The 15,417-nt window shown below is 45.6% G+C and overlaps 1 protein-coding gene across 1 annotated transcript in view; it reads right to left on the reverse strand.

Annotated features, from left to right (window-relative positions):
• Positions 1-5,437: 5,437 nt before the first annotated feature.
• Positions 5,438-15,417, reverse strand: part of LOC116045487 (alpha-tectorin-like) — a 15,740-nt gene continuing 5,760 nt past the window's right edge. The window contains exons 7-13 of the mRNA XM_031293141.1: positions 15,344-15,417; positions 13,061-13,181; positions 12,223-12,410; positions 9,780-9,931; positions 8,073-8,315; positions 6,426-6,585; positions 5,438-5,527 (exon numbers count right to left, since the gene is read on the reverse strand). The exon at positions 15,344-15,417 is cut by the window's right edge and continues 137 nt beyond it. Coding sequence (XP_031149001.1) covers positions 5,438-5,527; positions 6,426-6,585; positions 8,073-8,315; positions 9,780-9,931; positions 12,223-12,410; positions 13,061-13,181; positions 15,344-15,417 — 1,028 coding nt within the window. The remainder of the gene's footprint in view (positions 5,528-6,425; positions 6,586-8,072; positions 8,316-9,779; positions 9,932-12,222; positions 12,411-13,060; positions 13,182-15,343) is intronic.

Raw genomic sequence — 15,417 nt, forward strand, 5'->3', positions numbered from 1 at the left:
GCAGACACGTGGAACCGATCGTGTTTCGTGTAGTGTCGTAAATCCTCGTAAAACAGGATTATCATTTTGGGCATGCGCATGACGGATCGTGCAGGCAGCTCCCCCTCCTCCCCTTCCTCACCAGCATGAGCTCCACCAATCAGAGGCATCACTGTGGGATTGTGGGATTGTTTAGGATTGTGGGTAATGGAGTACTTATCCAAGACATCGCAAATACAAGACATTTCTCTCAAAACAAGGGTAGTGCCCCATGATTTGTGGCGTCTATATGAGCATATACAATCGCTGAGTCATGTCGTAGCTGGTTTTAAGTCTACCATCGACGGTTACCATTTTATGGCTTATACTCCAATTTGTCAATGGAGAAATTGCATTTTTACTCCCGGAACCCGCTGTGGGCGGGACTGTTGAGCTTTATTGCTGACAATAGCTAGCCAGGCTCGAGCTAACCCCACTGTGAAAAATGGACTTGTTTTAATGGAACTCCGTCAACTCGGGTGTGCCGTCGTTCCCAGCTCCGAGTTCGGAGGTAAAAGGAACACATTTTAAAATCAGAAACTGATGAATCAATGAAAAACACAACCAAACTGGCTTTTACCCAAATTCCTATTTTTTTATTTTTTTTTGTTTGGATGCTTAAACAAACAATACAACAGACAGTGAAGGTGAAAGAACAGCAAGACTGCTTGTCTGTCAGATCTTCGGCCGGCGACAGACTGCCTGCGTGGCGTGTCCGTTTTTACCGAAAACGCGTGCATGCTAGAAATAGAACCGACGCCTATTTTTCACACGACACGCAAGCGTGTTGGAAGCGTTTCCAGGCAACATAGAATACGAAAAGATGTTTATATGTCATTTTGACACAAATACATATTAATAAATGACATGTTGATGTTTGAAAGTCTCGAGGTTTTGATATGAATGCAGATATAAATGTAACAAAATATTCTGGAGTCTATTTTGCCGTCAATACTGCCGACGTCTTTGCTGTAATCAGATCAGAATATATTTATGTTTATGTTTAAGGGAAACATCCATGTGTCCAGACGAGGCTAGCAGCAGCAGCGCCGCCTCAGACACCTTTCTGGTGTGGAAAGACATAGAAAATGCCACGCAGCCGCCACACAACTGACACGCCACGCTCAATCCATGCAGGGAATGTGTAGCCGGCTTACGGTTCTGTGACACGCGGGAGGAAAGAAAAAAACGACAGCAAGCGTGACAAGCGGGACGTGAACCCTGCTCTCCTGGGTGAAAGTCCTGTGTTTGACCCATCCAACATCTTTATGCGGAAATTCTCCCTTACATACTACTCTCTAAATCCTCTCTAACTGCTGCTCTCCCCGGTGTGTTACACAAACACGCTGAAAGACGCATCAGACGCTGACAGCCACTGTCCAAACCTTCTTATTTTACGAGTTTGGAATGAGAACGGGTTGATCTGTCCAATCTGAGTTTTCTGTTTCACAACTAATACTACAAATGTTCCACCAAAACAAGTTCCTTTCCGAGACTATTTAGCAGAGGCACCGTGGCTCCGCCCGGCGCTTAGCATCGCCCAAGATGATTGTGATTGGTTTAAAGAAATGCCAATAACCCAGAGCAGGTTTTTCTCCCATCCCACAATGCTGTGTGGACTAGTCAGACCTTCCTCCGCAGCGCTGTGGAGGAAGGTCTGGTAATGCGAGACTAGATCTAAACCTTCGTCATGATGTTTCTCTGCAGGCGGCTGCTCTCCAACAACAACAACACAGAAATATATAGAAACATGAAATATAAAACCGCAGTAAAGTATCAGAACTGCGGGTAGTCACCGAGAAAGAGGAAACGAGTTAAAGTTGATAAAAAGAAAGAATACAAAAATATTCTACTGAAGTAAAAGTACTATTACTTTGAGTAACTTTTACTCAAGTACAAGTTAGATTGCCGTAAAATAAAACTCAAGTAAAAGTAAAATTAAGCTCATTTAAAATGTACGAGAAGGGGACAATATCCGATCTCTGAAATCTCCGTATGTGTAGACAGGGTCTCAATCTTTTGTGGAAGTCTGGTATCCGTCGGTCGGAGACGGGAACAACCTGAGAAAAACAAGCAGAACAAACTAGTATTATTACCCATCAGTCCTTGCTGTAATATGCAGCTATCTTTTCTTCAAACCTGCAGAGATTTGAACATTTTTAAAAGTGACGTTTGTTCTTCGTTCGGAATTCGGCCAACTGAAAAACAGAAAAATCATTTCCATCTCTGCGATCATTCTTGAGCTGAAAGGTGTCTCTAAAAAGTATTGTTACTTATAGGAGGGGGAATAGTTGATGCTTCGATGGAAAGCAGGGATGCACTAAATCCAGGATTCAGCTTCTGATTGGGCTGAATATTGAGCTTTTTGACGGGGTTGGGTTTCTGCTGAACTTTAGAATTTTTTCCCGCCAAACCGAACCCTACGCTTGCACTCCGCGCGCTACGCTGGTCGCCGTAATGACGGCGCCGTTGATTACAGGAAGGTGTTTACGTAGGTGGAGCGTTCAATGCAGTAGGCTGTGAGGAAGTGGAAATGGAACTGGTGAGCAGAAAAAGTGTAGTTTGGCAGAACTTTCAGTCAAAAGAAGACCATTCAAGTCCAGCTACATGTTCAATTAACAATGCTGATTAGTCTGGTGGTGGCGAGGACCCTAAACTATACACAACATCACCGCTGTTACAACATCTGGTATGAAACATCTGGAAGAATATGAGTTGTGCATGAAGGAATCTACAGACAGCAGCCAGAATGCAGCAACTTCAGGTACGGCAAAGGAAGGACAGTCACAGGTCCCTAGGAAAAAACTTGTCCATGCTTTTATCTTCAGTAGACTTGACTACTGTAACGGAGTCTTTACAAGTCTCCCTAAAAAATCAATCAGACAGCTGCAGCTGATTCAGAACGCTGCTGCTCGAGTCCTCACTAAGACCAAGAAAGTGGATCACATCACTCCAGTACTGAAGTCTCTACACTGGCTTCCTGTGCCTCAAAGAATTGATTTCAAAATACTTCTGCTGGTTTATAAATCACTAAACGGTTTAGGGCCAAAATACATTTCTGATCTGCTACTGACCCACCCAGACCTCTCAGGTGGTCTGGGTGGGTCTGCTTGTTGTCAGAACTAAACAGGGGGAAGCAGCGTTCAGTTTTTATGCTCCACATATCTGGAACAAACTCCCAGAAAACTGCAGATCTGCTGCAACTCTCAGTTCTTTTAAATCAAGGCTGAATACCTTTCTGTTTGATGTTCCTTTTTTCTAATTTATTATAGTGCACTATGAATTTTATTCTTGTATTTTATCTGTTTTTAATTCTTTTTAAGTTTTTATTTGTTTTTAATTGCTTTGTAATGTTTTATGTAAAGCACTTTGAATTGTCCTGTTGCTGAAATGAGCTAGCCTATATAAATAAAATTGCCTTGCCTTGCCAAGGATTCAGTATTCGATTTTGGATTTGGCAGAATCTTAACCAGTGGATTCGGTATTCGGCCAAAAAAATAACATTTAAAAAAAAAAAAAAAGAAATAAAAATATTCCAACTTCTTTTTTTATTTAATCCTTTAATCCTTAAATGGTCTTGCCCCATCCTACCTGTCCGAGTTGCTTCACCCCTACGCTCCGACTCGCTCACTCAGGTCAGCTGAACAACTGCGCCTGAGTGTCCCTAAGGGCCCTGACACACCAACCAGACGGCCGACCGTCGGCAGTAAAGCCAGTCGGACTGATCAGTCGGCTCCCGAGGTCCAAAAAGTGCCTCAAAACACACTGAAGAGACGCCGACTTGAGCGTACGCTCTGCACGTGTGCGAAACGTAATACGTCTCCATACCAGCAGGTGGCGCTGCTCTGTATTGTTTCCATTAACAGTCTGACTATTTCCCAGAAAATGAAAACCGGCGGCTGATTGGACGAACGCGTCACGTGGTTCTTTTTTCTCCAGAAATTCACAGCCAGACTGTCATGGCGGCTCGTTCAGAATACGATCTCATATTGGACTAAAATAGTTCACCGAAACGTGTTTCTGAAAACATTTTAAGAGAGAAATAGGCCGTGCAGTTGCTGAATCTGTCTTCATTTCAGATCAACAAAGGTCAGTTTAAAAGATTTTCGTCAGATTTTGAGAGACTCATCCCGCTCCCCATTTCTGGGTGAGTCCCGACTGTCCTGTCTCCGACTGAACATGTCAGGTCGGCCCAAATGAAGGCCGACGGCTCCTCCAACGGCCGACGGCAGGAACACACCGACCAGACTCGAGTCACCGACCTCGCCAGACGGTCCGATCGGGCTGGTGTGTCTTCTCTCTAAAAATGAAGCGGAAACTTAAAGGGGACCGTGCCGTTGCTGTGGCAGCTCCAAAAATATGGAATGAGCTACCTCTGCCTATTAGACAGGCTTCTTCACTGTCTAATTTTAAATCTCTTCTTAAAACCCACCTTCTTTCCGTGGCCTTTCCCAGCTGAGGCTGACATTTTTGTGCAACCATTTTTACTGTGATACTGTTTCATGTCTTAAATATTAGATATTGTAAATGTTTTAAATGATTTATACTCTGTTTCTGTACAGCACCTTGTGCAACATTGGTTGCTTTTTAAAGTGCTGTGGGATATTTTAGTTGCAGCACTGTGTTGCCGTTGTATGGAGAAGGAACTTCGTAGACACTGCTAGTATAAAAAGATTTATTACATCAAAGATTACAGCATCCATTTACAGACTCCATGGAAGGTCTGGAGAACACACCGCCAATATGCTATATCTAATTCTACCTTTACATTTCACAGCTTAGTTGACATAGCATAGGTTAGTGTCCTCTTCAGGGGCTTCCTATAGTTCGTTAACCCCTCAGCATCCAATCCGAGACCTGTCTTTTGAACATCCCATCGAAATCACGCCACTAAGAGGTTAATTATTACTCCCTATACTGCCACAGTACCCATGATGAACGTTCTTATTATGACTCAGCACATTTGAGCTTTATACAGACATTAAACCTATAAGTCCATCAGATACTACAGTGCTTTATAAATAAATTTGATTGATTGATTGATATTTCAACTTTCTTCCTCAAAATATTCGACTTTTTTTCCCTCTTAATATTCCTCATTGATAAGACCCAATCAGGAGGCGAACGCTAGCTTCAGCGTTGGTGTGAAAAGTCTCCGTTTGTCTCCGTCCAGACTACAAAGTAACCCCGGAGTTTTCAAACCAAAACGGGGGCAGCAGCGTTTCCAAATGTTGAAGTTTTAGGGGCTCGGAAACGTCGGAGTAGTGAGGATGCGAGGCGTAAATCTAGCAAAAGATATTTGTTTTTAAACCAAAACATAGTAGTGAAGATGCAGTCAGATACTTTAGGAATCTTCCTAAGAAAAAAAGACCATTGGACCGCAGCCCTGGATCTCTGTCGGTACAGCCAGCAGTCTTACCTAGCTCCAGGACACAGAGACGATGGCTGGGTTCTCATCTTCATACAGAGGCCGGACAGATCTCTGTCTCCGGTTCTTTTGCTGGCAGTTCTGACACACAGTTACAGACAGAGACACAGTTTCAGCTTCTCTTCAGGGACACACAGTTACCAGTCCTTCCAGAAAAATGCAGAGTTTTTTTGTGAAATGTCTTATGGCGCCATTTTGATGCTACCAACAGCCTACAGCCCTATGTTCCCACAGTCCTATGTTCCCACAGCCCTATGGTCCCACAGCCCTATGTTCCCACAGCCCTATGGTCCCACAGCCCTATGTTCCCACAGTCCTATGTTCCCACAGCCCTATGTTCCCACAGCCCTATGGTCCCACAGCCCTATGGTCCCACAGTCCTATGTTCCCACAGCCCTATGTTCCCACAGCCCTATGGTCCCACAGCCCAATGTTCCCACAGCCCTATGGTCCCACAGCCCTATGTTCCCACAGTCCTATGTTCCCACAGCCCTATGTTCCCACAGCCCTATGGTCCCACAGTCCTATGTTCCCACAGCCCTATGTTCCTACAGCCTTATGTTCCCACAGCCCTATGTTCCCATAACCCTGTTCCCACAACCCTATGTTCCAGTTTGGTTGACATGAAGCCCTAAAAAGTCAGCAAAAAAAAGTTCCTTAGCCATCATAGAGTTTAGCAAATCAAATATGTAAACTCTCTGGTTCTATGACAATTTCTGAGTCTCAAAGTCGGCAAATCTGCCAAATTCTGCTTTGAGTGTCGCATAATTGCAGTCTGTAAAACAGTTTCCTGTCATTTTGGTTTGGCTCACATCTAGGCGGGCCAAAATATATTGTGAACGTAAATTGATATGCGGGCCGGATCAAAATTTGCGAGGGGCCGGATTTGGCCCGTGGGCCTTGAGCCCCATACTGTAAATAAACTTGTATCTTCTTAAAATAAAGCAGAATAAAAGCCGTTAGCGTGTGTGTTTGTTACCGGCTGACAGCCGAGGTCGCTCTTCAGACACAGTTTCATCTTGCAACTGAGGAAGACGCCGCTGGCGTCGCCTTTAAACTGAAACATCTGGAAGGATAAGACGGTTCCCCCCTTCCCGTTCTCCACCACCTTCACCGTGCGGTCGGACGGGTTCCCACAGCTGCTCGGAAACAGAAAACACACCATGTTAAACCATTTAATCACATCTTCATACACAGAAATCATTATAATAAAAGTATTCTGGATCATTGGAAGTACATTTCCAGGATTACTGATGCACACTACTAGCCTGGCTCCACCCTCCTATGTACTTACGCTCAATTTTCATTTCCCTTCAGTACTACATCTGGGTTTGTGGTATATTCGTGGGTTTTCTCCGGCCAAATTTTTGGCGGTCCAATCAGTGAACAGAGGGAGCGGCTGAGAACGATGAGGTTGAGGCCGTGCGCTAGTTTGAGTTGTAGTTCTGTAATGGCGGCGGAGAAAGATGCGAGCGAAGCCATTCGGTTTGTTGTGGCGACGCTGCCGAATATCCAGAAGTTAAAGCCCGAGCAAGAACAATCTTTGCTGAGTTGTGTTGGTGGCCATGATGTTGTGGCCCTCCTCCCCACGGGGTTCGGGAACAGTTTGATTTTCCAGCTCGCACCATTAGTGGTGAAGGAGTTAGCTAAGGCTAACGCTAGCGATGCTAAGCCAACGTCACGACCAAACGTTAGCGATTGGTTATGGCAGATCCAGAGTGGCTCTGGGCAGATCCAATAGTTTTAAACTTCAACAGAGTACCCGCCTTCAAGGAAGTTAACACTGTCAATGGAGAGAGGCCAGACTCTCTGGACTAATGAAATGGACCAGAGTCTGGTAGGACCAGGCTAATGGACCAGAGTCTGGTAGGACCAGGCTAGTGTACCAGAGTCTGGTAGGACCAGGCTAATGGACCAGAGTCTGGTAGGACCAGGCTAATGTACCAGTGTCTGGTAGGACCAGGCTAGTGTACCAGAGTCTGGTAGGACCAGGCTAATGTACCAGAGTCTGGTAGGACCAGGCTAGTGTACCAGAGTCTGGTAGGACCAGGCTAATGGACCAGAGTCTGGTAGGACCAGGCTAATGTACCAGTGTCTGGTAGGACCAGGCTAATGTACCAGAGTCTGGTAGGACCAGGCTAGTGTACCAGAGTCTGGTAGGACCAGGCTAATGTACCAGAGTCTGGTAGGACCAGGCTAGTGTACCAGAGTCTGGTAGGACCAGGCTAGTGTACCAGAGTCTGGTAGGACCAGGCTAATGTACCAGAGTCTGGTAGGACCAGGCTAGTGTACCAGAGTCTGGTAGGACCAGGCTAATGTACCAGAGTCTGGTAGGACCAGGCTAATGTACCAGAGTAGCTAATGTACCAGAGTCTGGTAGGACCAGGCTAATGGACCAGAGTCTGGTAGGACCAGGCTAATGTACCAGAGTCTGGTAGGACCAGGCTAATGTACCAGAGTCTGGTAGGACCAGGCTAATGGACCAGAGTCTGGTAGGACCAGGCTAGTGTACCAGAGTCTGGTAGGACCAGGCTAGCACAGTAAGGACTTCAGAAAAAAAGTAGAAAAAAACGCAGAAAAAGTAAAGCGACTACTACTTATTAGTACTTAGTTACATTCTGCTCACCCGTTTATGATGAGGTCGTATCTCAGACCGCCGCCATTCTGCGCGCTGGTTGCCCAGCAGGCCTTGATCACCAGGGTGATGATGTTGCCGTCCAGCCCGCCGGTGTCCAGGTTCATGTAGATGATCTGGTCCGTCTGGATCCCGCCCGAGAAGTCGAGGGGCGTAGTACAGGCGGCGTCGGCAAACATGCTCATAGACAGACTGTAGTTCCATGATCCAGACTCAATCTGCTGCATCGCAGTGCTGCAGAACACACACGCACGCACAGAAGCACACGCACGCACATCCACATGCACACATGCACAGACGCACGCACACCCACACAGACTCACGCACAGATGCACACACAGACGCACGCATGCACGCACACACCCACACGCACGCATGCACGCACACACCCACACGCACGCACACACGGACACCCACACGCACACACACACGCACGCACAGACGCACACATACACGCACACCCACACACACACACACGCACGCACGCACAGACGCACACCCACACGCACACACACACGCACGCACAGACGCACACACACACACACACGCACACACACACACACACGCACGCACGCACAGACGCACACACACTCACACACACACACACGCACGCACAGACGTATGCACAAATGCACACACACACACACACACACACACACACTTTTGTCACATTGTATTCATTTCCTGGAGAAAGGAGACTGTCCCCCAGAAGTGGTTTGTTCCAGCATCACTCTGACCTATATTTATGTTTCTAGTGGCGGCGCCCTCTTGTGGACGTATAGTTCTGACGGGAGCAAAGCAGGAAGTAAGGTGAGGAAGTAGAAGAACGCCAGATTTACAAACACAGGACGTTCACCCAGGAGCCCGGATTCATGTACCGTTTGAAAACATGCAAGTTTCTGTTTACTTTACGAACGTCACGTTCTGCGTCACGTGCGTCAAGAGAAAAAACATCCGATTTTTAACCCAAACCCAAAGTAGTTCTGGTGTCTAAACCGAACCAGACTGGGACCGTTTCACAACGTTAACCACGTGGTTAAAACGTTACCTTCTCTGGTTTAGAGATGAGGTTGTATTTCCTGCCACCTCTAGGAGGCGCTAACTTATGAAACGCTCTTGTGGGTCGTCTGTCTCTGTCTGTCTGTCCGTCTATCTCTCTGCCTATCTGTCTGTCCGTCTGTCTGTCTCTCTGCCTGTCTGTCTGTCTATCTGTCTGTCTCTCTGTCTGTCTGTCCATTCGTCTGTCTGTCTGTCTATCTGTCTGTCTCTCTGTCTGTCTGTCCATTCGTCTGTCTGTCTATCTAACTATCTGTCTGCCTTTCTGTCTGTCTGTCTGTCTCTCTGTCTCTCTGCCTGTCTGCCTCTCCGTCTGTCTGTCTGTCTGCCTGTCTGTCTGTCTCTCTGTCTGTCTGTCTGTCTATCTAACTGTCTGTATGTCCATCTAAGTGTCTGTCTGTCTCTCTAACTGCCTGTCTCTCTGTCTGTCTCTCTGCCTGTCCGTCCATTCGTCTGTCTGTCTGTCTGTCTCTCTGTCTGTCTCTCTGTCTGTCTATCTAACTGTCTGCCTTTCTGTCTGTCTCTCTGCCTGTCTGCCTCTCCGTCTGTCCGTCTGTCTGTCTCTCTGCCTGTCTGTCTGTCTGTCTGTCTGTCTGTCTGTCTGTCTGTCTGTCTGTCAGTCAGTCACGTTGAGCTACTCACCCTCCTTTCATTTTGAAAGACATGGCCTTGACCTCCGGCTGGCGGTAGAAGCAGGAGAAGTCGATGTTCGTGAAGACTTGGCGAGTGATGGGAGCAGACGTGGCGTTGTCCGTCTTGATGGTGTTCTTGTAGGTGATTTTGTTGTCTGAGGCCTGCGGAGTCAGAGGGATTCAGACGGTGATGCTGCACGATGTCAGAGAGCTACAGGACACTTTCATCTGCAAGGTCTGATTCAAACTAGAGAAATTACAGATGTTAAGATACCATTTTTTACCTTCCCGATACCGATTCCGATACCTGAACTTGCGTATCAGCCGATACAGAGTACCGATCAGATACCAGTGTGTTAAAAAAGTGTGGTGTACGGTCTGGCTCAGGTTAAACTATTTGTGAAACAAAAAATGAAAAAACCAACGGGGTGAGCCTCTCTCCACAACGCGTAGCTCCTATGGCACCATTTTGATGCTACAAAGCCATCACCTCCCGTTAGCATCCCATTGACTGCCATTCATTTTGACGTCACTTTGACAGAGAATAACTTTACATCTGAAGAGTTTAAAGACTTTATTTGTCCATTGTTTATTTCTAAACACAACAATACACGACAATGTATAAAAGGCTCCATTACCTTGTACCTCACGTTATGGCTCCGTAGCAGACGTTTTTAAAAAAATAGGCTAACGATTGGGTCATAACCACGAGACTTACTGTCTCATAGTAGAGGAATTACCGTATAGTACAGGAGAAGCTCTCAGGCAGTATGGACTTCCATTAGCTGTTTAAGTTTAATTACTAATGTTAACTATCATTTTAGTGATCAATAATTAGCCTGTGTCTATGTTATCTCCTTACATATACCTACGCTCTCCGTCTCTGCTAGATTGGGAATGATTGAGATTTCTCTTGGCACAGCTACCAGAAGACTTCCAACTTTCAGACAGGTTGCTCACGTCACATCTACGTCTTCAAGCTCAGTTGGAGGCTGCTCAGTAACGCTCAGCCATCACCGGGAAAGATCTTCTAATATCCTTCACTGGTCTCCGTCCAGAGACATGGGACCTGGTGGTCCTTTCTTTTATTATCTAGTTTGACAGCGAGTCATAACTGTTATAAAAATAACGTAAATAAAGTAGTTTAAAGGTCCAGTGTGTAACGTGTTTAGTTGTTCGTTATCAAAATCTGTGTTGCCCGTTCACAAACTTGTCCTTTTTCATGAATATTTACCACCACCATCAATTCCAAGTATTCCTTTTGGCTTGAAATTTTACATTTGCATTCGCCAAACGACCGACCAATCAGCGTTGGTTTTGAGGCGGGTTTAGGTGTGACGCAACGAGAAGTGACTGTTCAGTCTAAACAACGTGGCGGCTTCCACGGATGAGATGAGCGTAGCTATCGCGCAAGTTTTATCCGAATTAGAAAGTATTCCTTCATTGAACGAAGAGTAAAAAACGGCACTGGAGGCTTTTCTCAGAGGAAAATATGTGTTTGCTCTTCTCCAGAAGTGTACCGTGAAAACTTGGTGGGGATTGTCGTTGATGAGGTTCATGTCACATACAAATGGTAAGTTTAAAAACGTTAACGTTAGCTACGTTACCTAACTTAATTGCACGTTAAAAGATGGCATTAGAAGAACCGCAATCCTTGAAGCCAAACTAACGCTAGCTTCACTAACTTATCTAGCTTCGTTGATCTGATTGGTTGATTTGGCCCGTCTATCACCAACATAGGTGGTGATAGACAGATGGTTTATCCAATCAGCTAACTAGTATTTTCGCCCCTTCCCAAAAGTTCTCCAACGGAAAGTTCCCAAATGGATATGCCGAGCAAATGCAAAGCAATCCATCTGGTGGAGTCGGGTTAGGACCACATGTGTTCAAACTCCAAATTTCAGGAACAGGAGTCTTTTTCTTCTTCGCCCAGAAAAAGAAGAAGGAGATTGAAAAGAGCAAGAGACCGTCTTTTTGAAATGTGAAGGCTACCGTAGCTGTAATACGTACTTTGAACTGCGTGGTGCGAGAGAGTTGATTGCGATATATTATTGTTATTTATATATAGTATTTTTTTGGGGGGCATTTTCGGCCTTTATTTTGATAGGACAGCTGAAGACATGAAAGGGGAGAGAGAGGGGGGAATTACATGCAGCAAAGGGCCGCAGGTCGGAGTCGAACCCGGGCCCGCTGCGTTGAGGAGTACACCTCTATATATATGGGCGCGCTCTCTACCAACTGAGTTATCCGGGCGTCCATTGATTATGATATACGATCTCATTACTAGATGGGAGTAAATTCCCACACATTGGACCTTTAAAGTACTTCCTCCGCAGCACTGTGGAGGAAGGTCTGGCAATGCGAGACTACCCCGAAACCCAACGTCAGAAAAGAGACTTCAGGCTCCAACAAGCACTTCTGTTGGAGGCGTTAAGTGGAGGAGAGACGCCCACCATGACGACTGTCCCACAGGGTTTGCTGTCGTTGAAGCCGAACGTCACCATGTGGGTCCTTTCATCCACGTGGCCTCTGCAGGCTGGGTCGTTGAGATGCAGGACGGAGATGTTGATGCCTTTTTCTGCCAGGAGACAACCAGCCAGGGAGACGGAGGCGTAGTTCTGCCTGCAGACCGTCGGATCACCTGAACACCGGGACACACACACGGCAATCAAACACGCGTCCACGCGGCCGACCGCGGCATAGGCTGTATAGGCAGATGCTATGGCAGTGCTGGCAGTCCAAATGATTTAAGAAAAGTTAACAGATTCATTAGAAAATGGCAATAACGTTGACAAAAGCGACAAAACGGCTAAAAAAAGGCGGCAAAAACTTGATAAAGCGAGAAAACTGTTGAAAAAAATCGCCAAAACTATTGAAAAGAGCGACGAAAACAGTGAACAAGGCATCGAAAACGTCAACATAGCAACAAAAAAACTCGTAAAAGCAACAGAAACAGCGAACAGAGCTACAAAAATTAAGAAATGCATCAAAAACGTCAACAAGTGACAAAAAATTTGGATAAAGTGACAAAAACGTTAAAAAAATAACCCGACAAAATTTTCAGAAGAGCCAAAAACGTAAAAAAAAAAGACAGAAATGTCAGAAAAGGGGGAAAAAATGTCGAAAAAACAAATTGTTTAGGGCTGGCTCTGCGTGTACGTAACGCTGACTGCTTTCTTAGCGGAGGTGATTTCGTGTCCCAGACGTGTGATACTGATCAAACGTTGTGGGACAGTTTCAGGGAAACAGAACTTGTGAATGCTGCACAAAGTTAAAAATGTGAAGCCTCACCCAAAGCGCCCGTCGGTCGGTATTTGGAGGCAAACTGCGCCCGACAGAGGCAGGCGGGTCGGCCGCCGACGTCCTCGCCACAGAACTCGTGAGCACTGCAGAAGGTGTCCTGACAGAAACCCTGGGGGGGCGCTACAGAGGGAGATAGTTCATCAGTAAGTCACAGCTTACGACTACCGTACACTCAGACTGAACAGACTAACTTAACCCTTGTGTCCCCGTCCACCAACAAGCAACTTTTGGTTTTTCTGGGTCAAAATGTAAAAACAATAGCCAATGTTTTAGTCGTCGTTTTAGACACTTTTGTCACTTTTTTCGAAGTTTCTGTCAATATTTTTCTGTGCTTTTTTGACATTTTTGTCACTTGACGTTTTTGAAGATTATCCTAATTTTTTTGTCAGTTTTTTCCAAATCGTTTGTCACTTTTTCTGATGTTTTTGTCACTATTTTCCAAGTTTTTGACATTTGTTTCCTACGTTTTTCAACATACTTTTATCAGTTTTTCTTTACATGCTCTAAAATTGAATAAAACACCCAAATTCAATGAAAATAGTGAACGGAGAGAGAGAGGGTTAGAGAGTAGAGGTGTTGAAATTAATCAAATAATCGATGCATTGACCCGTGGACGTGGACGATGCTGCATCGATAATCGGCCGGGCCATAATCAATTATTTCTGTTTATAATTTAATGTATGCCTGACAACCTTTCTGTTTACATATTCTGGTATGTTTTGCAGATTCAGGAAGTGCCGTGTGCTCAGTGCTGTAGTTTATTTAGTATTAGAGCACTGCAGAATGTTTGGTTGTTGAAGCTTGAAAAGCTATGAATTAAACATCCTACATGGCTTTAATAGAAAAATGTATTTGACGCATCGAGATATCGAATCGAATCACGGACATGATAATCCAACCCAGTCTCACGGCAGTTCTTGTAAATGTCACGTTATTTTTAATCTATTGATACGTGTTCACGGGGACGTTTTTCTCGTTTTTTACGTGGTGGCCAGCACGAAATACCCTACGGGGAAAGGACGCCTCAGACGCTGGGACACGGCCGAAAAGGACGCCCCATATGCCGGGAGACGGCCGCGGGGGACGGGCGACAATAACGGGACGGGGCGCCTCACACGCCGGGAGACGGCCGAAAAGGACGCCCCATATGCCGGGAGGCGGCCACGGGGGACGCGCGACAATAACGGGACGGTTGTGATTAGGAAGACTACGGGAAACTAAACGTGATCCCCCCTCGCCCGGGTGAAAGTCCTGTGTTGTTTGACCCATCCACCCCCCCGACCAGCCTCCCTACGCGGATTTTCGGCTTTTTATACTACTCCCTAACATTTTTGTGCTGTGACCACGAAATATGCTTCCCATTGAAATACATTACTTCACATTTTCGTGCTGGCCACCACGTAAAAAAACGAGAAAAAAAACGCATCCCATAATGTCTAAACCAAAGCCGCCCAATTTGTGGCCCGCGGGCCAAGTTTGGCCCGTGCTCTCTTTGTTTTGGCCCGCCATGTATTTGACATGCTCATGCTTATTCTCCTCTTATTTTAAAAGTAATGACTACAAACGTACATTTTGTGCAGTTAAAAAGTACGTAATCTGAGTTTAACGGCAATGTAATGCACCGTGCTGGTAAACTTCCCATTTAAATTACATACCTACGTTTTATCTCTGCAGAATGGCAAGAATTACGGTATTCTTCAACATCGACATTTATTTTTGGCCCGTGGCCTTCCATCCAGATACATTTTGGCCCTTCATATGACAGAATTTGGGCACCTCTGGTCTAAACCATCCCATAATGTCTACGTGGTTGTGTAACGATGGTTTCTGCTCCTGTAGAAGCTAGAAGTCTGTATGAACTCAACCTTGTTTTAAGAAAAACATGTTTTATCCGTGATTTAATGGAGAAAAACTACACTACCCACAATCCTAAGCGTAACAGCAACGTCTCTGATTGGTCCAACTTGCTGTTACCATAGAAACGTTTACCGTACCCGCGACACCGCGAACGGCTAGAGCGATCTTCTACCATTGAAGTCTCTGATAGTTTCTACACGGTCTCGGACCTTTGGCCTTTTTGGCCGTTTTCAAAATGTTTTTTACGCTCACTATTCATCTCGTAGCTGGTTGTCATGGTTACAGACTTAAAACTCTCTATATCAGCAATTTTTGAAACGTCAATGAAACAATTGAATGGGGAAAAACACTTCTGCTGCTGGACATCCTGACCTGTTGTTCAGTATAAAACAGGAGTTAGTGAGAGTGATGGACGCTCTTACAGCAGCTGGCCTTTGACCTCCAGCCCTCCAGTGTGTCATTACTCAGCAGGCTGCAGGCGCCGGCGT

This window comes from Sander lucioperca, chromosome 12 (assembly GCF_008315115.2).
Source record: "Sander lucioperca isolate FBNREF2018 chromosome 12, SLUC_FBN_1.2, whole genome shotgun sequence".
In the NCBI taxonomy this organism is placed as follows: Eukaryota; Metazoa; Chordata; class Actinopteri; order Perciformes; family Percidae; genus Sander; species Sander lucioperca.